Consider the following 22419-nt stretch of genomic DNA (forward strand, 5'->3'; position numbering starts at 1 on the left):
GATAGGCACCATTGGGTTTCTTTACTGCCAGTATAGGGGTGTTAAAGGGAGAAGGGGTAGGGTGAAGGAGTTTCTTTATCAACAGGTCAGAGATGATCGGCTTGAGTCCCTTGAGGGTCTGGAGAGAGAGAGAGAGAGCGGGTATTGAGCCTGGGTAATATATCTGGTAGAGTCCAACAATTGGATGACAACAGGCAAATGGTGTTTAGCAACAGAGAGGTTCTGGATGTCCCAGCAACAGAGAGGTTATGGATATCCCAGACTCGGGGATCTACCTGTGAGGCTGGTAAAGGGAATGACATGGTATTGTTAGTAGGTTGGCTGGCTAAAAGGAGGAGCAGAGGAATGGCTGGTGAGCTTGAGTTCAGGCAAATATGGGGAGCAAAAGAGTTAGGGGCTCCCAGCCTAGATAGGAGATCTCTTCCCAATAATGGGACAGGACATGTGGGTACTACCAAAAAGGAATGGGTGAGAGGTTAAAAACGCAATTAAGTGGTAGGGTCTGATATGGGAAACAAGGTTGTCCTTGCCTGACAATAGGAAAACGAGAGGGAGATGTGGGCCCCCAAAACTCCGTTAGGACCGAGTAAGTGGCTACCCTAAGCTCTCTGTTCATGATGGCAGTGGTCAGGTCAGAGGAGCCTGGGCCTTGTCAGTCGGCCATAGCCAAGCCTAGGAGATCGGTTGGAGTGTTAATCTGGGAGTGATGCCCCCCTGTTTTGCGTAACATGGGGGCAATCAACAGCCCAATGTCCCTCTTGATGGCACCTAGGGCATGGCCTCCTCTGCTTGCGAGGATTAGGGCAAGCTTTGGCTCAATGACCTTTTCGATGGCACCTGTAACAGGTGCCCAGTGGTCTCTGGGTAGAGGACCATGAGCTCGGGGTGGCAGCTGGGGCTGGTCGGACAGCTTTTGCCAGCATATACTTCTGCTTGCGAACCCTCTCATCTCTCCCATGGTACACTTTGAAGGCCAGCACCAGGACTTCTGCCTGTGGAGTCAGGGGTCCCCTTTCCAATTTAGCTTTTATGTCAGGGTAGCTCTAGGAAAAGAAGTGAGTCACTAAACCTGTTTATCTTGGATAACCTCTTGAAGTTTTTCAAAATTTACTGGCTTTATACCTGCTTTTCTCAGACCTGCCAAAAGACATGTTAACAAACCTGTCCTTGGCTAGAGTACCACCTGGGGAATTATAATTCCATTGAGGATCCAGGTCAGGCTCTGTCTCTGCTCTGATTGGATGTGCTCTGTTTGGTGAATCTCGTCTGCATGCGCTCTCGCCTGTTCCCAAACTCGCTTGCATTCCTCGAGAAGCAAATTGTTAGTATCATGTGTATATCATGAAAAGTCAAGCTGTACGACTGAGTGATATACTGAAATTCTTTGATAAAGGCAGGGGGATTAGAAGTATAGGAGCCCAATCTCTTCTCTATCTGAGAGAGTTCACTCAGTGAGAAGGGGACGTGCACTCTGACCAGACCATCTACCCCTGCAACCTCCCTTAAGGGAAGGACAGTCGCTGGGTCAGATTCTTCTAGGGGTGGAGAGCTTGGGGCTTTGGTCATGGCCTTAGGGTGAGTAATAGGTGGTGTGAAGGTGGGTGCCAAAGCAGAACACTTAGAGGGGCCTGCAATTGGTACAAAAGGAGGGGGAGAGCTGGAGGTGGCAGGCCCTGGAGAGACTCAGTAGGGGGAAGCTGAGGTAGCAGCTTGGGTTCTAAACGGCGCAGAAGCAGGCCTATGGCAGAAAGGAGGTGGTTCATAAGCTGGGTCCAGTACCGTCATGGCTAACAGGAGTTGAGTTGGAGAGCAGGAAGAACACATAGCAGGATTGGAACGAAGATAGATGAAAGATTTTGCATAGGTAACCTCTTCCCATTTACCGGCTTGCTGGCAGTATGTATTAAGATCCCTTAAAACAACTGGNTCTAAGGTNCCATTAATTGGCCATCGAGAACCATTATCTAGTGAGTACTGAGTCTAGACTTTATTGCAAAGAGATATCAATTTTGATGCCTTTAAAGGAGGTGTGAACTTTAATGACTCAAGGTTTTCTCTGAAGACCCGTGGTTGCCCATGCTCTGGAGGTTCCTGGTGTTCTTACCGGCGTCCCAGAGAACAACTCAGAAACCAAAAAGGAAATTAGCCAGGCTAGAGTGCCCAAGTCGTCACGAGGACCTCTAGTGGCTACCCTGTAAGTCCCGGACTTACTATGCGACGTGCTCCACCCTGGCCAGGGATTTCTACCGACCCGCTGGGGGCCCGACCCGCTGGGGGCCTGTACGGAAGAGCAGCTTCTGACCCGCTGGGGGCCTGTACAGAGATCATGGGCAGTGTCTCTGCTATGCCAGCTGGGTCTAGCCTCTTAGTCCCTGGGCAGAGCTGGCCAGGTTCTGTTCCATGGACTGGAGGCTACTCCCCGCCGACAGGCCCTGCCGATAGTATGCCGGTGTCTGTGCGAGAGGTTTTTGAGAACTGGTAAAATGGGAACGTGGAAGTCCAGCCTATAAGACACGTGGGAATGGCACAGCTTAGTTTAAAGTTTCTGTGCCCCGGGACAGCGGCAGGTCACATGGTAGAAATGGCGGACAGTTGCTCTCCTTCCCCCCCTGGCCTTTGCATGAGCCCTGGTCGGGTCTTTTCTCAAGCAACTGCTTAGGTGCTAGAATGTGGGGCCGCCAAGAGTTCTGGCTCAGAGAGGGGAAGGGGAATTTGTGAGCTGAGCCATTGAGCCGCTGGAACGGAGCCGCTGGAGCCAAGCTGCGCACTGGCTACAAGACAAGGCAGTGGGGATCTTACCGTGGATGCTGTGTTCAGTACCTGCCGCTGTGTCCACTGCGTGCCCCTCGGGTACACCAGGTGCTGGTTTTTTCTGATTGATCAATCATTCCTGGGTTTCGGCACCAATTTTATATTTTGGACGGATAAACCAAGCAGCAGACCAGGCCAAGGTGTTCCACATGGGAGAGGTTTATTATGCGGGAATGGGGGAGGCGGCGAAGTGGGTAGAAGTGTAGAGGAGAGAGAGGAGCAGGTCGAGCATATGGTTAGGCGGGGCTTGCAGTATCCTGGTGCTAACACTGGGTATCTCTCCAGCTCCTCTTCAGCAAACTTTAAAGTAGATGATGCCTCTTTTCCCTTCCCTTTTCTTCCCCCTTTTCTTCCTTCCTTCCTTTATTTTTCTTTTTGCAAGCTTCACATATGTCCCCTGGTGGGGTGGGGGGGGCAGACCCTGGTTGCCTTTTTTTTTTTTTTTTTTTTTTTTTTTAGTTTTTCGAGACTGTGTAGCCCTGGCTGTCCTGGAACTCACTTTGTAGACCAGGCTGGCCTGGAACTCAGAAATCCGCCTGCCTCTTCCTCCCGAGTGCTGGAATTAAAGGCGTGCGCCACCATGCCCGGCTTGCCTTTTTGTAAAAAATCTTCATGACAACTGTGTTTTCCTAACCTCACCGGGGCCATTTTGTTTGGGAAGTCAGACCTGAAGGAGTACTAGACCCAGAGGCGCCACCACACAGTAAGGCCTCAAGGTAAACTTTATTGCAGCAGGCGCAAAGTTCTCATTCCACAGAGGCAGCCCCAGGTGCCATTCCTCTTAACCCTTGGCACCTGCAAGTTCAAGTTCTCCGCCAGGGAGCTAGGACGGGCAAGAGGCTGGCCGAAGCCCCGACTAGAAGGCTGAGGAAACGCCGAGCTCTCCGCTAAGCTGAAAAGGACTCAGCCCGCTAGCCTTCCACCAGTCAGGGCCACGGCACCCTTCCAACACCCGCGGAGGCCACGCCTCCCTCCCCTGCGAGCCACGTCGGGTGTGTCCCTCTGGCGCGCCGCCCGCCCTCTGAGGGCGCACAGGGAACCGCCCTTCTCACAGGTTATGGCTTCGCCCGCGGCCCCTTCTTGGTGTAACGACCGGAGAGCGGCAGCACAGCAACCCTAGGGCAGGGGCGGGGCCGACCGCGCGATGACACCAGGCACACACCATTCGCCGCCCGGGGTTCTTTTCTGAGGGCGCGGGCGAGCGAGCGGGATCGGGTTGGCGATTGACATCTCGCCCCGCCCAGATTCTCTCAGGGTCGACGGTCTCTGGACCGTGGATCCCAGGAAGGGAGAGCCGGGCGCACGCTGATCGCGTCACCAAAACACGCGCTCATCCCGAGCAAGCCCCTCTCGGGAGACGCCTCGGTGGGGGAGGGCCTTGCGCACCGTGATGACGCCGAGTCCCGCCCTTTCGAGGAGTGGAGCGGCGGCGCCCGCGGTCCCCCTCAGTGGGGCGCTGGCGCGCGGGCTAGAGCGACCTGCGGTCCGTGGGAGAGCCGCGCCCGCCTCAGCAGGGAGGAGTGCTCGGCGCGGCTGGAGATGAGCAGCGCGGGGGGCGAGGGGCCGGAGGCCGGTCCTGGCCGGGCTGGGGGCCGCTCGGAGCCCGAGGCCCCGGGCAGCGCTCTGAGTGTGGACTTGCCGGGGCTGCTGGGGCAGCTGGCGCGCAGCTTCGCGCTGCTGCTGCCGGTGTACGCCCTCGGCTACCTGGGGCTGAGCTTCAGTTGGGTGCTGCTGGCGCTCGGGCTGCTCGCCTGGTGCCGCCGGAGCCGCGGCCTCAAGGCCAGCCGCCTGTGCCGCGCGCTGGCGCTGTTGGAGGACGAGGAGCAAGCTGTGCGCCTGGGAGTGCGCGCCTGCGACCTGCCCGCCTGGGTGAGTGTTGTCCCCAGACCTGAGCGGAGTCAGGTCCGCGCCACCCTTCTCCCCTCCTCAGTGACGGGTGGGGAACTCAAGCCCCAGCCCGAGTGAGGTGTCAGCCACCGCTTGCTCCGAATCTCGGTCCGATCCGGGATCCGCACAACCTCAATCCCGGACCAAGTCAGGTGTGTGACCTTACTGCCGTCTGCCTCTCCTGCTGTAAACTGCTGTCTTCTGTCAGCACTCTGCCCATCTGCTTTCCTCGGGAGTTCTGGCCACTGTGGCCCACCCCGGCTCTGAGCGAGGGCCTGCGTCTGAGTCTCACTTGTGTCAGCGCACCCACCTCCCCCACCTAAGTCAGGTGTCATTATTGCTGTCCCCACCCTCATCCTGGGCGAGGTGTCCCGGTCATTATCTGCTCTGAGAGTGTCCGCTCTCAGTCCTCTTCCTGGCTTTCAGTCCTCGCCCATCGCTAGCAAAGTGCGCAGGTAGTGAATACTTCCTAACTTGGCAGAATTGGTCATTGTTAGTAGTTGGGCCTCTTCCTCCTCTCATGCTGGCAGCGACTACCGCCCTGAAGCACACTTGGTGGGCGATGAGTTGTCCAGAGTGATTCCATAAACCTTTTGCCAGCATGGCGCTGCAGGCCTGGAACAGTCCAGATTCTCCTTTCTGATTTAAAAAGTAGTGACAGACAATATGGGGAGAAGTTAATAAAAAATTAGGAAGACTCATTCATTTCTTAGTTGTGTCTAACAGGATTGAATTGAAATGTTTGTTTCATTGTTTAAAATACCAGAGGGAAGACTAGGCACTTTGATGTGATCATTTAACATCCAGGGTGAACATGTATAGAGGGAGATTTTGAAAGAGTGAACGGTAATGATAAGTTACGGTATTATTTTTTCCTAAAAATGCTTTTTACTTATTGAGTATTTGAACCTATTGGAGAGGGCATTATCATCTTTTTCTCTTCACTGTCTTTCTTAGCAAAGAGTTAATGTCAGTTTCAGAGAGAAGGAAATAGTGCATATTTTAAGATAAATGTTGCACAGTGTTATGCTTGATGTAAATGTCTGTGGAAGTAGGTAGTGGTAAGTTTTGAAAGGGAGAAAGAAGGAATTTAAATGGAGAAAGAACTTGGAGAATGTTGCTCCTTTCCAGCTAGGAAACACCTGTGAAATATGGCATGGAGTATGTGGAACAAGTATCAAAAAACAAGAATTAAAGAGGAAGAGTTCCCTAAATCAAGAGGAACATAATAGGTAGCGCTTCGTGATGACAGTTAGCTACTGAAGTTAGAACTGTAGTAGTGAAGTACTTTTGAAACTTAAAAATCTGCACATACATAGTGAATGTGTAGGACAGGAGTGTTTTGGAAAATGAAAGTAACTGATATGATGTATCATTTAGCTAGCAGTAAAGGAATGTATAAAAAAACAGGAAGTTAGAGTAGCCTAGGTGAGAAAAAAACAAATAGTGGTGCACTGTAGAATGCAGTAATGGTGTCTTGTGTCTCTGCTACACTAAATTAAATGCTCTCAGAAAGCTGGTTAAAAGCTAGTAGTTAAATGACCAAACAACAACATAAATAAGACTGAAGTCTTCAGGTGCAGGGTAGTGCTGACTTCCAAAAATACTTGATTATTGAGCAACTGATGTAAACTAGCTTTTAAAACATTGTTTGCAAAATGTAGATGTTTTCACAAAGAAAATAAAATACAGTTGCTGCCATAGTGAGCCAAAATTTTAATGGAATAAAAAGGTAATTGGTCAGTTTTCTTGTTTTTATTTTTGTTTCTAGTTGTTTTTCGTTTTTTGGTATTAGGGTCAGACCTAAGGCTTCCATAGTGATAGTAAAGTGGTCTACCACTGAACTACATTGACAACCCTGTGCAGAGTTTTGTTTGTTTGGGTTGGTTGGTTGGAGACAAGGTCTCCTCAGCTACAGTGGTGTGGGACTACAGATATGTGCTAACATGCTTTTCTGGTTCCTGGGGTTTCTGGATGTTGATTTGATATGTTGTCTTGAACATGATGTACATGCTAAAGACTGTAATGTACATTGATGACTATGACTCATTGTGGAGTAGAAACATGAGAAGATCTGAGCTAGTATGGTACCAACTTTCTATTCCCACCATTAGATAAATTCACCCACAGTTTTTTCATTTTATTTAGCAAAATGAAAATTTAAGGTGGACATGGGGATAGGGACAGTGCTGCACTTTTATTTTCATTTGAAAACTCAGAACTTGGTAGAGGTAGAATAATGTGTGATTCTTTTCTGTTTTTACTACTGCCAGTGTATAATGATTTTATGGCTGTAGGCATAGAAACATTAACCTCTTGTGTACATTGTTGCTTAGCTTGGTGAAAGTTGTTATTTTTTTACTCATTGTGTGGATTACTAAGAATCAAAACCAGTTTCTTTGGATATGTTCTCTTATTGTGTATACCTTTAGAGGGATAACTTTCTTCCCAGTGGTTTTTTTTTTTTTTTTTGAAAGTTTAGGAGAATGTAGGTTTAGCCAACATATAATATCTATAATTTAAGAACAAAATAAATAAAAGAATGCATGGTAGTCTCATGTAAAGGAAGAATAAACAGTTGGCTTTTTTGATACTTTCAAAACGTTTTATGAGACTTGAATCAGCTTGGTATAAAACAATTATTTTAATCTGAATACTTCCTAGCACTCTGAGGATGAGATGGAGGTGCTACTGAGTTTCTTTACATTCACACCTGGTTATGCCCAGGCAGTACAGGCTGTACCAATTAGATTGCATTGCCCAGTGTGTTCTAAGTGTTCCAGTAACTTAGAACATAGTTTCCTGAGGTTTCTAAAAATAATCAATAAATTCCTGGGTTGTTGTTTAAACTACACTAAATTTAAATTTACCATACATGTACTTATCAGCCTGTATGTTGAGGCTTTAGTTGTATTATTCTCGTTTTAATTTTAAAGGTGGGACTTAGATCAAATATGAGTACTTTACAGATATGAAGTAAATCTATAAATCTAGTGTGTAGATTGGTTTGTGTGTCTATAATTTTACAATGGACTGTGTGTGGTCTTTTGTATTTTGTTAACAGTTTATGAAATCCTTTTTAATTTCCATGACAAGCAGAGAAACTTAATCATACCTTTTTGATGAAATATAAAAACTCATCCTGTCTTCACATTTATATTCTTTTCAGGTAGATGTAACTGACAATCTAGTAGGTAGACTGGTGATAGCCTCAGGTAGCATATTGTTAACTTTCAGCCAATCTTGTCAGTTGGACCTTGGATCTGAGGGCCTGAAAGAATGGACAGATTACAGTCGAATGCTGCAGACCATCTTACTTCAGTTTCAGTGTACTTTTATACATGTACGTAAAAGCGAAAAGTAATGATCCAAGTAAGGTTGAGTTCAGAAAAACATGATCAGAAAAACAGTAAATAAACCCCAGTAAGCACGTATTGAATATTAGCAGAGCAGTTCTTTCCCATAACTTTCTTAGGACAGACCAATTTAAACACAATTCCATGGCATATAATATAGGTTATAGCTGGGAAAGCATGAAAACAAGGCAGAAGGCCATGTCCAGATTCAGGGTACACTGAGACTAGCACTTGGTATGTCCTTTCACCAGATTAGGTTCTATAGCTATATTCTGACATTCAATAAGAAAATAAAAATACCTTATAAATTGAATGTAAATCTTTGTCACAGGAGGCACAAAAATCACATTCAAGAACAATCCAGGGAACAAAAGGCACCTGAGGCATTGTTCACCATTCATCATTTTTGGTTTTTTTGTTTTGTTTTGTTTTTCAAGACAGAGTTTCTCTGTGTAGCCCTGGCTGTCCTGGAACTCACTCTGTGGACCAGGCTGGCCTCGAACTCAGAAATCTGCCTGCCTCTGCCACCCAAGTGCTGGGATTAAAGGCATGCACCACCACTGCCCGGCTTACCATACATCATTCTTTTGACCAGGTTCCAACACATATGATTTGAAGAAAGGATCAGGGAGGGTTTTTTGGTAAGGGGAGTATGTATAAAAATGAATGTCAGGACCCAATGGGGATGACATTAGCAGAAATTCCCAACACCAGGGAGATAGAACCCGAAGAGACCACCTCCAGGAGATAGACATGGCTTCCAATGGAGGGATGGAGCCACCCACCCATCTAAAAATTTATAACCCAGAATTGTCCCTATCAAAAGGAAATGCAGGGACAAAAATGGAGCAGAGGCTGAAGGAAAGGCCATCCAGAGACTGCCCTACCATGCAATCCATTCCATCCCTGCAGACACCAAGCCCAACACTATTGCTGATGCCAAGATGTGCTTACAGACAGGAGCCTGGTATGGCTGTCCTCTATGAGGCTCTGCCAGCACCCAACTAAGACAGATGCAGATACAGCCAACCATTGGACTGAACCCAGGGACCAATGGAAGAGTTGGGGAAGGGCTTAAGGAGCTGAATGGGATTGCAAACCCATAGGAAGAACAACAGTATCAACTTACCGAACCCCTCAGAGCTCCCAGAGACTAAACTAAACCACTAACCAGAGTATATGTGGGCTGGTCCATGGCTTCAGCTGCATATGTAGCAGAGGATGGCCTCATCTGGCATCAGTAGGAGGGGAGGCACTTGGTCCTATGGAGGCTTAATGTCCCAGAGAAGTGGGATGCTAGAGGGGTGAGAGGCAGGAGTGGGTGGGTGGGCACCTTGTTAGAGGCAAAGAGGAGGGGAATGAAGTGGGACATTTGTGGAGGGGATACTGGGAAGGGGGATAACATTTGAAATGTAAACAAATAAAACGACTAATTAAGTTTAAAAAAGAGCTCCCAGATTTGATGTGAACAATGACAATGATGGAATGTTCTGTGAGACAGAAGCCCCAGAGTTCAGGAGCGCAGCAATGGAGAATAGTTAGAAGTTGTTCTTCTGAACCACCTTCTCTGGATAGATCTGTTACACACTTTAAGTTCTTCATGTGATAGAAAGTGAAACAGTAGGACAGTGGTGGGACATTCCTTTAATCCCAGCCTTTGGGAGGCAGAGACTTTGAGTCTTTGAGTTCCAAGGCAGCCTGGTCTATAGGGAGAGTTCCAAGACAGCCAGAGCTACACAGAGAAACCCTGTTTTGAAAAGAAAAAAAGTAAGTAAGTAAATAAATAGTCAAAGTCTTAAAGAAAAAAAAAATAGAACAACACATCAAGCAAGGGCAATTAGTAGTGCTCCCATTGACCCTACTTACATGGTAAAGATTGAGGAATACAGATGTTCCCACTGGACCCTCCCAGGCCCTTAGGTATGAGGAGCAGAAGTGCCCCAGTGGATCTGCCCAGACCCTTAGTAATAGAAACAGGAATGCTCTCACTGAACTTTACATAGGCTCTGAAGAAGGAAGAGGAAAGGTATTCCTTTCTTGGGTTTCCCACACATTTCTGGCAATTTGCAGGTACCTAATTAAAAATATCTCACATTCTGTGAGACATGTAGAGCTTGGGCAAGGCAGGAGAAACAGTAATGTGCTCAGATGTAAGTTTGTGAAATCAGAAAAGGAAACTTATAGCATATTTTCGACTCATTCCTGTGTCACTTTAGTATCTAGAAAACGTCCAGAGAAAATAGTACTTGTGTTGTGCTCCATACATTTTGTGTAGGTGGAAATTGTGTATTTACAGAAGGTTGTTAGCCACTATGTAGGTTCTGGGAATCAAACCCAGGTTGTTTGGAAGAACAGTCAGTGCTTTTAAGTGCTGAGCCATCTTCCAGTCTGAGCAGCATAGTTCTTTTTGTTGTTGTTGTTAAAGATTTATTTATTTATTATATGTAAGTACACTGTAGCTGTCTTCAGACACTCCAGAAGTAGGCGTCAGATCTTGTTAGGGATTTGAACTCCGGACCTTCGGAAGAGCAGTCGGGTGCTCTTACCCACTGAGCCATCTCACCAGCCCCCTGAGCAGCACAGTTCTTAAGAAAGTGCTAATGTTTCTGTAGTTGTCTTTGCACAAGATCATTCCCCATTTTATTTATAGATATTTTTTCCTGGTTTTTCTGTCATTTGGTTTTTATCTACTTATTTCATTTTTAAAGAAACTGGAAAAGGATTTATTTTTATATGTTAGTGGATTTTTGTTTTTGTTTTGTTTTGTTTTGCCTGTGTGTTTTGTTTTGTTTTGTTTTTCAAGACAGGGTTTCTCTGTGTAGCTCTGGCTGCCCTGGAACTCACTCTGTAGACCAGGCTGACCTGGAACTCAGAAATCCGCCTGCCTCTGCCTCCCGAGTGCTGGGATTAAAGGTGTACACTATCAAGATTTATTTATTATTATATCTAAGTACACTATAGATGTCTTCAGATGCACCAGAAGAGGGCGTCAGATCTCATTACAGATGGTTGTGAGCCACCATGTGGTTGCTGGGATTTGAACTCAGAACCTTTGGAAGAGCAGTCAGTGCTCTTAATCGCTGAGCCATCTCTCCAGTCCCACTTCTTTCTGATACATATACATTATTAAATATATGTACATTGATCAAATACGTATACATTGATCAGTTGCTAAATTGAACTACTTAATACATGTATTGCTTCTCATCTTTACCAAGTGTCTTAGTCAGGGTTTCTATTCCTGCACAAACATCATGACCAAGAAGCAAATTGGGGAGGAAAGGGTTTATTCAGCTTAATACTTTCCACATTGCTGTTTATCACCAAAGGAAGTCAGGACTGGAACTCAAGCAGATCAGGAAGCAGGAGCTGATGCAGAGACCATAGATGGATGTTACTGGCTTGCTTTCCCTGGCTTGCTTAGCTTGCTTTTCTTATAGAACCCAAGACTACCAGCCCAGGGATGGTACCACCTACAAGGGGCCCTCCCTGCTTGATCAATAATTGAGAAAATGCCTTACAGCTGGATATCATGGAGGCATTTCCTCAGGGGAAGCTCCTTTCTCTTGATAACTCCAGCTTGTATCAAGGGGACACAAAACCAGCCAGTACACCAAGTCACTTTTTTATAGTGAGAAAAAATTTCTTAGTACTTTTCAAGAATTCATAAAACCGATATTAATGTAGTTAGCATGATCTACAGAAGATATCCTGAACTTGATCTACAGTAGATATCCTAAGTGAAGTTTTATATTCTTTGATTAATATTTCCCCTCTACTGTTTTCAAGTTTTCTTGTCTTGTGAAAGTTAAAAATATTTAAGGATCAATTCTTTTATTTTGTTTCCTCATTTGAGAGTGGGTCTCATGTATGCCAGGCTAGCATTAAATCACTGAGGATGATCCTCCTGCCCCTTCCTCCTAAGTGCCGGTATTACAGGTGTGTACCACCATGTCTGGTTTGTGTGGCTGAGGTTCAGACCCAGGACCTCATATAGGCAAGCATTCTGCCAACTGAGTTATATCTCTAGCCCTAAATCAGTTAGTTTTTTCATTCAGGAAGAATATATTAAATATGTAGCCCAGGGGCTGGAGAGATGGTCCAGAGATTAAGAGCACTTGTTGCTCTCCCAAAGAATCTGGGTTTGACCACAGGCACCCACATGGTAGCTCATCATTAACTCGAACTCCAGTTCCAGAGACTACTATGCCCCCTTCTGACCTCCTTAGGCACCAGACATGCAAGTGATTCACATACATATATTCAGACAAAACACATAAAAATTGAATAGATTTTTAAATATTAATAACAAAAATTAGTCCATAATGTTCAAATGTCCTTGATGGTAGTTGCCAGAAGATTATATAGTAAATGAGGTTACTGTGTACTTTTGTATATTTAAGTATACTAAAGATCATTTGTTTGGGAAAAATCTGGTATAAAACTTAATTTTTCTGGGCTCTGAACTACTGAGTTTTTAAAAGTAGGTAACCCTTTTATTAAGTCCTAGTTGATAAAGTATATGCTTTTCTTTCTTCCTTTCATTCTTTAGTTCATTTGTTCATTTGTTTGTTCTTTCTAAATGCTTTTAGGGCATTTTGTACATTCATAAGGCAATAGCAATAATCTTTAAATCAATCTAATTTTAAAAAGTGTTTTCATTTCCTTTTTGAGGTAGCCTTACTTTGTAGCTCAGGCTGCCTGGAACTCACTGTGTGACCCAATTCGTTTCTGAACTCAAAGCATACCTTTTACCTAAGTCTACCAAGTGTTAGGATTACAAGTATTGCCCACCAAGTTTGCTCAGTGACAGCAAAGATTTTCTTGATAAGAATTAAAAATATGCCGGGCGTGGTGGCTCATGCCTTTAATCCCAGCACTCGGGAGGCAGAGGCAGGCGGATTTCTGAGTTCGAGGCCAGCCTGGTCTACAGAGTGAGTGCCAGGACAGTCAGAGCTATACAGAGAAACCCTGTCTCAAACTGCCCCCCCCCCAAAAGAATAAAAAATATGAGGTGTATTGATGGTTATCCATCTGTGCAGGTAGTTCTAATTTTGTGATGTGTGATTGTTAATTGTTTTTTCGTATGGGTGCTTATGGATGCTTTATGGGCACTTTTCTGGGATGCCTCTGAGTATCTAGTTCAAGAGGTGAACGTGTCAATGCAAACAGAAACGCCTCTTTTAGGTGCACCTTGGTTGCCTTTAGGTTTTTTTGTGACTGAACTCTAGGACTAGTCTGCCCAGCAGTGCTGGGGTGAGACGAGAGTAGGACAGCATCCAGCATCCTTCATCCACGTTTGGAAAGCTATGATTTTTTTTTGTTTAGTCAGATAGCAATTTTTAAAATTTTTTTAACATTTCAATTGTATTTTTCTTTATAACATATGTTACTAGATTAATAGGTATTTGAGACATAATTTTTTCTGATATAAGAAGAATATACCTTCATCCTAGAACATTTTAAGCTTTCAAGAATAAATGTGTATGGGGGGGGGAAGTAACCTTGAATCCTAATTAATGATAACCATTACTGACATTTTGGTAGAAAATTTATATCTACTGATATAGCTATACAGTTTTTTATTAATTCCAGGCATTGAACCCAGGGCCTTGCATATTACTAAATAAATGCTCTACTATTGAGGTACATGCCAAGTTCTTTTTAAATTTTAGTATTTTTCTTGAGCTAAGTTGCTAGCCTTAAACTCACTGTGTACCTCAGGCTGACCTTGAACCACTCTCTTTGGCTAGCCTTTCTTAGTACTGATATGTTTGGATGTGAGATATATATATCTTCCTTAGGGCTCAGAGCTACAAAAAAAAAAACAAACAGTGTTTTCATAGCTTATTTCAAAACTACACATGTCTCTTAGGAGAACATTGTGTAGTTTCCATTTTCTTGCCTCTTCTCTGCTGTTTCCCTCCCTGACTTTCTTTCCTCACTTTTGATGGGCTTCACCTTGTTGTCTCTCCCAGTCCCCGAACCTGGCTGAGAGGATCCTTTTATTTCAGACTCTGGAATACCTAGGATTATAGGTGTGGTCCACCATGCCTGACTTTTTTTTTTTTCCAAGATAGAGTTTCTCTGTATAGTCCTGGCTGTCCTGGAACTCACTCTGTAGACTAGGCTGGTCTTGAACTCAGAAATCCACATGCCTCTGCCTCCCAAGTGTTGGGATCAAAGGTGTGTGCCACCACTGCTTGGCATGCCTGATTTCTTAAGAGGCTACAAAGTGCAAGGACAGGGGCTCCCTGTAGATTTCTAAAATTTCTCCTGAATTGATCCAAAACATATGTAGACAGATAATGAAGAAAAATCTGGGACGTGGAGGCAAGAGTGTTTGTGGGCTTCCAGTTTGAAGAATTGATTGATTGTTGTGTCTGTGCATTAATTCCTAACCTAAATTGTCACTCATGGAGACAAAAAAACCTTTTATAAGTTAAAAATTTGTTGATACCTGCTAATGAAGAACTATCAGAAATTCCACCTTGGAGATTCATTTCACAAAGGACTAGACTGGAAATTGGCATGAGGACATTCATCCAATGTATTGAAAATTTATTACAATTCCAACAGAGACTTACAGCATTCTCATCCTTTCCATTACATAGTGTTTACATGAGTTATTATACCCTCAGTCTTAACTTGGTGTATATGCCAAATACATTAATGGGGACCTCTAGTAAACAGTTTATAACCAAGTAAGGTAGTTCTTTTCCAGGTTTCTGATCTGTCTAATGACATTTTAAACTTTTGGGTTGATGGAAGCTAGTACTCTAAGTTAATACATTCCGAAGATTCGATAATCAGAAGGCTATTGGGTAGATACAGAGATAGGTAATAAATACCTTCTCAGGAGACTCAAGATAGATCCAAGTAATTCAGGCCCTTGATGTGCAATACATTTAGGAAGTTACAATTAGCTAATCATTCTACAGAATCTTCAATACAAGTGTGGTTTTGTTTTTCAGAGAACAACATTTTACTTTATTTTCCTTTCTCTATTGGACATTATTTTGTGGGTGTTATCTTTTTAATCTTTAGAAACATGACTATGATTTTTGGAATATTGCCTGTCTTATGGAAATATTGTTTATTTATTTAATAGAGACATTTGAAAAACAAGAATGTTAGGTATTATGTGGACAGAAAAGATAAAACTAGATTCTGAGTGATTTCATCTGGTTTTTTTTTTTTCAAGTTACAAAAGAATACTTGAGTTACTTAAAAGCTATGTGGACGCTTTTTAAACACATTAGAATAACAATTTTATACATAAAAGTCTAGGTGGAAGGCAATGTTTTGTTTTGAATGGTAAGACGTTATAAGACACCGTAGAGGGGCTAGAGAGATGGCTGAGAGTTGAAGAGTTCTGGTTGCTCTTTTGGAGGACCTGGGTTTGATTCCTAAGCTCACAACTGTTTATAACTCCAATTTCAAGAGATTTGAGCTCTCTTCTGGCCTCCACAGACATCAGGCATGTAAGTAGTGCACAGACTTGCATGCAGGGAAAATACTTACACACATTAAAAAATAAAGTTGCCTTTTAAAAAATGACATGGTAGGTTTATCTCCAGCTCTTCTTATAAAAAAAAAAAAAAATGACTTTTACAAAAGACATTCCCTCCACAATGAGTCATAACTCCAGAATGTTCTTCCTGTGTGGGCGATATTAAATTTGTTGACATGAATGTTCTCATCTCAAATAGTGGTTTTATGTAGAACCATAAAATGATAGTTGCTTTAGGATTTCTGAGACTTGTTGGATTGTCTTGTCCTTCTGTAAGTTTGTGTTGCTAATTGTGAGAAGCAGCCAGCAGAAACCAAGAGCTCAGACTCTGGATCTGGTCCTTGTGAGTCACACCTCAGTGAGATCCACCCTTCTTAATTTTGTGCTTTTGGATAAACTGATGTCCTCAACAGAAAGAGAATTGAAATGAGCCTCACTATACCCTGTGAGGTTGGAGTAAGACAAGGTTCAGTGAAATGCTAGGCACAGGCAAGCAAACGTGTTCTTGGATTACCACCTGAGTTACAGAAATGTGCAGTTTTAACTAATGTGCTCTAGCCTTGTAGCCTGAGACACATTAGTCTCTCTCCACATAGATACCCTTTGCTGCCTCCATTCCTACTTTAATTGAAGTAGACCTAGACACCCCGAAGTTTTTGTTTTTACTATAGTGTGTCTATTTTATGTTGTTGCTAAGAATTTATCTACCAAATTTTTGTTTGTACACTATAGGGGGTTGAATCTAGGATCCTTGTACATGGTAGCAAATACTGTATCACTGGGCTATTTCCATTTTCCACTGTAGCCCTAGTACCTAAGAATTGAGTGTTTTAATATAGAATACATCCAACCAAGTGTAATAAAAAGGACCACATAATTGGCAGAAAGGCAGCTCTGAGAACTGAGAGAACTCAACAGCAAAGCATGGCCCTGAAATACATGGTATAGGAGTTTAGCTTTAGCTGTCAGACCCTAGGTAAACATCAAATATGGATTAGAGTGGTAAGTGTTTTTTAAAAGACAGACTTGGCAGTAACAGCCAGATGGTCTGAAGATGAAGAAGAGGCTAAGTTTCATGGAAATGGTGCTGGGAGGGGAAAATAGAAAGGGGATGAGAGAGAAAGTGGATGACAGCTCCAGGTGCAGAAATGGTGGCTCTGCCAAGAAAGATGATTTGAAAGTAGGTCACTGGAGGTCAGGATGGGAGGTTATTGGGTCAGTTTTAAAATGCCTACCATGAATCTATTCTGGATAGTTCATATAAAAATAGGATTATACAGTATGCGACTTTTTGTGTCTAGTTTAATTTATGTGGTAAATTAAAATATTGTGTGTGTGTGTGTGTGTGTGTGTGTGTGTGTGTCTTGCGTATGTGAAGACACACATGTGCCATGGCATATGCTTAGAAATTAAAGAACAGCATGCAGGAGTTGGTTCTACCATGTGGATTCTGGGAATTGAATTCAGGTTGCCAGTCTTGGTAGCAAGTGCTACCCAACTTAGCTATCTCACCAGCTCTTAGCCTTGTGTTTGTTTTTTTGAGACAGCATTTCTTTAGTCATGGGACACACTGAATAGATCAGGCCAGCTTCAGACTCAGAGACCTTCCTGTCTCCGCTTCCCAAGTATTAGGAGTAAAGGCATGTACTACCTCTCGTAGTTTATGCGTTTTTTTAAATTACATTTTTAAGGCTGAAGAGATGAACTAGTAGATAAGAGCACTTACAGCTCTTGGAGAAGACAAGAATTTGAGTCTTAACACCCATATGGTAGTTCACAGCCATCCCTAACTCCAGTTCCAAGGGATCCAATGGCCTCTTTGTCTTCTTTGGGCATGAGGTATGCATATGGTGCACATACATATACATACAGGTGGAACATTCTTACACAGAAAATAAAAATAAATCTAAAAGCTTTAAAAATATTTTATTAATTCTTTAAGAACTTTTATGATTTACTTTGATCTTTTTACTCTCCTCCTTTCTTTTAATCTACTTAGCCAACTTCATGCCCTCTTTTTTTTCTTTAAATTCATCAGATTAATTTGTGCTCCTCAAATACTCCTTGGTGCTACCCTGAACACAGTTAACCTAACAGGAATCACACCCTTAAAGAAAACTGACTTCTCCTGTCCCAGCAATTAGAAATTGCTAATAACTCCTAAGCTAGGCATAGGATTTCATGCTTATCTCCCACATGCATGCTGGAATTTTAGTGTTTCCTGTTTGCTTCCACAACTGTTGTGAATTATCTGTCCTATTATCTGGAAAACATTTTCATTTTGGTCATCCACCTCTAACAAATCTTTCCACTTCCTCTTCAGGAATGATCCCTGAGCTTACAGGGAAGAGAGTCAGTCTCCCTGTCCCTGTCCCTGTCCCTGTCCCTGTCCCTGCCCCTGCCCCCCCCCCACACCATTAATTGACATCTGCAAAAACACTTCTGATATGGCCTAAGAGATTTATAATCCTATGGATACAGCAACAAGTCATTAAGATTCATTTTAATACCATATCCATTTAGAAGAGTAGTAATAGTGCCTATGACTATCTAGCCACAGGTTCTTGGCCCTGCTAATGTATGGGATATGGGTTCCATTTTATGGGTTAGGCCTTAAATCAGGCATCTCCCTCTCCCTGTTCTTCTCCCTGTCCCTTTCTCTCTCCCTGTCCCTGTCCCTCTCCCTGTCCCTGTCCCTCTCCCTGTCAGGAACAGGGAGATGCTTGATTACCATCTTAGTTACTTTTCTATTGCCATGACAAAACATTCAAATCACCACAGTCCATTCCCTGGCTCCTGTAGGCTTATAGCCATATGATAATACAAAGTGCATTTAAATCAAATTGAAAACTCCCCGTAGTCTTTCAGTCTCAAGACTATTTAAGAGTCTATCATCTCTTTGGAGACAAGGAACAATCTCTTAATTATAACACCCTGTAAAATCAAAAAGCAAATTACATACTTTCAACATACAAATTATATACAATGGCACAGAATTTATATTGCTCTTGCAAAACTGGTGACATGGGCATAGTGAGGAAATACTGGACCAAAGCATGACCAAATTCCAACAGGGGTAATTCCAAATCTTGTAACTCCATGTCTGATGTCTAAGGGTTAAATAGCTCCATTATTCCAGCTTTGCTGACTGGAACATACTTCTTTCTTTTGGACTGGTTCTACTCCTTGTATGTAGCTCTCCCTGTAGCAGAAATTTCCCCCAACTTAAATATTAATACAACAAGAAGCCTGTGATTGGACAGGGAAAAGGGAGGCAGAGCTAAGAGTTTAAGAGACAGGGACAGGAAGAGAAGGAAGATGAAGATGAAGGAAGAGGAAGACGATCCAGATTCCACATGGCTTTAAATAGCCATGCGTAGCTATGAATATCATAAAAGGATAGAATAATTGGGATAATTTGTCTAATCTAGGTGGGCAGCTTGTATCATTATCAACTGGCTCTGAAATTATTGTGTGGGCATCTTCTGAATTGAGAATTTATTGTTATATAAATCTGACTGATTAATTATAAGCTTCTAGAGTTTTGATTTACTGGGTTAAAGGGATTTGTGACAACTAGCCGCAGGGGGTAGATGACTGAGAAGAAACTAGAGGCTCTGAGGCAGGTGAGCTGGAGCTGGGAAGACTGCCACCTGGGGCTGGCCTAGAAGTGGTGAGATCACCAGGGCCAGGAGTAGTTGAGTATAGTGCAGGATGGTGCCATTTTTTAATATTTCCCACATCTCTCAGGTAGATATCCCTCAGTTCTGGCACCAGTATTTTGGGGTCCCCAGTGCAATCTAGACTTCTAACTTTCACAGCTTGATGCAGTGTCCTCTCTGGCCTCCATCTTCCTGGTACACACCTGGCCTCAGTTGCTTACTTGAATCATGTAGTAAAACCAGAACCACATGGATGATGCTGTCAAGTTCTGAGGCCTGCTTGGGATGGAACCTGGATTGTATTTGCATAAGCTATGATTTGTTGTTGCTCTTTAGGAACCTATAACTCCTTAGGCTTTTTTTTTTTTTTCCTTCCCCCACAGATTGCAGCATTACCTGGGTGGGGTCTGGCCCAAGGGCACACTCCTTTTATTACATTTATCTTTATCTCTGTCAACGCAAGTTTTGGCTCCAACATGAAATGAAATTTCCTGGTGCTCTTTGTTTTTTTTTTTTTTTTTTTTTTTTTTTTATTTTTTTTTTATTTTAAAATATTTACAAGCAGGATACTGAAAACGTTTTTTTTTTTTCCGAGACAGGGTTTCTCTGTATAGCCCTGGATGTCCTGGAACTCACTTTGTAGACCAGGATGGCCTCGAACTCAGAAATCCGCTTGCCTGCCTCCCGAGTGCTGGGATTAAAGGCATGTGCCACCACGCCTGGCTGCTCTTTTTTTCATTGTAGATCTGCATAAGAGTGATCATTAGTAACTGTGTGATATAGTCAATACTGGTCTTGAAATTGTTTCTGTCAAAGAAATTAATCCAAAATGTTTCAATTTAGCCTTAGACAGATTCTTAGGACAAGAGTAAAAACTAGCTACTGTTCTTGATAAAATACCACTATAATGGTCTTTAGCCCATTTGCTAATGTTGTTCCTCTGAAATTTCTTGAGCTGAGGCCTCCATGATCTACATAGCTTTCAACAGTTATATTGTCTATGCTACTATTAGGATAGTCCATCAAACCCCACTTAGAATATTCAACCAGTCTCCTAGTTCAAAGTTCTAAAGTCTTTATACTTCTCCAAAAAAAGAAAAAAAAAAGAAAAAAGAAAGAAAGAAAGAAGAAAACGGTATGGTCAGGTCTGTCAGAGAAATACCCCACTCTCAGTACGGATTTCTATTTGTTACTTTGCTATTGTCATGACAAAATACTTTGACTATGGTAATTTATAAAAATAATTATTTAATGTGAGGCTCATGGTTTCTGGGGTAGTAGAGGCCATACCATTTTGGCAGAGAGCATGACAGCAGGCAGGCAGGCAGGCCTGGTACTGGAGAGATAGCTGAGAGCCTGTGTCTTGAGATACAGCCACCAGGCAGAGGAATAAAATTAAATACAAATAGCATGAGTTTTTTGAAATCTCAAAGCCCACATCCAGTGGCACACCTCCTCCTGTAAGGCCACACCTCCCAGTCCTTCCCAAATAGTTCTACCAACTAGGAGCCAAGTATTCAAGTATATGAATTAATGAAGACCATTCTCATTCAAACCACAACAGTTACTCCCACAACATTCTTGCCACTATTGAACCTGTGGACCTGTCTTACCAAGCTAGTTTTTATAGCTCACAGGGCTCAAAGCTAGGTAAGACTGATGATTCCTTTTCTTCTCCAGTAGCATGCATAAGACCTTCCACACGATGAAAGCTAACTAGAAAGGATAAAGCTTCAGGATGAATACCAGCTTGTTTTCTCCATGTTTTGTGATTGAAGTTATGTGGTATCATTTTCATAACAGTTGAGAAATACAACACCTAGTAAATGTACTATATTTTCACTATTCATTCATCGTCTGCTTCTTGGCTGTTGTTAAGGAACAGCCATGAAGCTGCATGAACAAGTATCATTGTAGTAAGATAGAGTCCTTTGAATGTTTGCTCAAGAATAGTTATGTTGGTTTGAGTGAGAAATGTCTCTCATCACTGTAGGCATTGAACATATGGTCCCTAGTTAGTGGTACTATATGGGGAAATCTAGGAAATGTAGCCTTGCTGGATGAAGTAAAAATATATAGCCTCACTGTCTTATGGTTTTATTGCTGTGAAAGAGATACCATGATCACAGCAACTCTTATAAAGGAAAACGTTTAATTGGGGCTGGCAGACAGTTCAGAAGTTTAGTCCATTATCGTCATGGCACTGTGCAGGCAGATGTGCTGGAGAAGTTGCTGAGAGTTCTAAGTCTTGATCCAAAGCCAGCAGGGACAAAACTGGGTTAAGTTACCAAGATCTCAAAGCCCACCCCTTAGTGCTATACCTCCTCCAGTAAAGCCACACCTACTACTCCAACAAGTTCACACCTCTTAATAGTGCCATACTCCCTATGAGCCACATATTCAAACACATGATTCTGTGGGGGCCATTCCTGTTCAAACCACCACACTCACCTATGTCCCCTCTCTTCCTGTGGTTGTATTTGTAGATGTAAGCTCTCAGATGCCTGCTCCTGCCTTGTTTCCTGCCATTTGCTACTATGCCTCTTTTCAGTGATGAACTTTTTACCCCTCTGGAACCATAATCTTAAGTAAACTGTTTCCTTTTATAAACTGCTTCTAGTCATGGTGTTTTATCACAGCAACAAAAAAGTAACTACTACAGTAGTTTAGTAGGATCATGTGATAGATCTCTTTCTAGCTTTTTGAGCAATTTTCATGCTGATTAACATGTTGTTTGAACTAGTTTGTACGAACACTAGCAAGGAATAAATGTTTCCTTTTCCAGCTTTTTTAAAAATTTATTTACTCTTAACCATTCTGATCGGGGTAAGATGAAATCTTAAAGTAGTTTTAATTTGCATTGCCCTGATGGCTGATGTCCTAGCTAGTTTTATGTCAACTTGACACAAGCTAGAGACATTGGACAAGAGGGAACCTCAATTGAAAAATTGACATTATGGTAGGTGGGCCTGTAGGACATTTTCTTAATTAATGATTAACTGGGGAGAGTCCTGTCCATTGTAGGTGGTGCCACCCTTGAGCTGGTGGTCCTGAGTGCTATAAGAAAGCAGACTGAACAAGCCAGTAAGCAGCACTCCTCCATGGCCTCTGTATCAGCTCCTGTCTCCAGGTTCCTGCCCTATTTGAGTTTCTGTGTTAACCTCCTTGAGTGATGACAGTGATGTGGAGT

General features: G+C 43.0%; 1 protein-coding gene across 4 annotated transcripts in view; it reads left to right on the forward strand.

Annotated features, from left to right (window-relative positions):
- The first annotated feature begins 4203 nt into the window (after window positions 1-4203).
- Esyt2 (extended synaptotagmin 2) overlaps window positions 4204-22419 on the forward strand; it is a 98975-nt gene continuing 80759 nt past the window's right edge. For 3 of the 4 annotated variants that reach the window (XM_029540579.1, XM_029540580.1, XM_029540581.1), the window contains exon 1: window positions 4222-4680. In XM_029540579.1, coding sequence (XP_029396439.1) covers window positions 4351-4680 — 330 coding nt within the window. In that variant the 5' untranslated portion in view covers window positions 4222-4350. Of the gene's footprint in view, window positions 4681-22419 lie in introns of all 4 variants that reach the window. The other variant, XM_021202012.1, reaches the window with a different exon arrangement.

The sequence above is a fragment of the Mus pahari genome, chromosome 7 (assembly GCF_900095145.1).
Source record: "Mus pahari chromosome 7, PAHARI_EIJ_v1.1, whole genome shotgun sequence".
NCBI classification, from domain to species: Eukaryota; Metazoa; Chordata; class Mammalia; order Rodentia; family Muridae; genus Mus; species Mus pahari.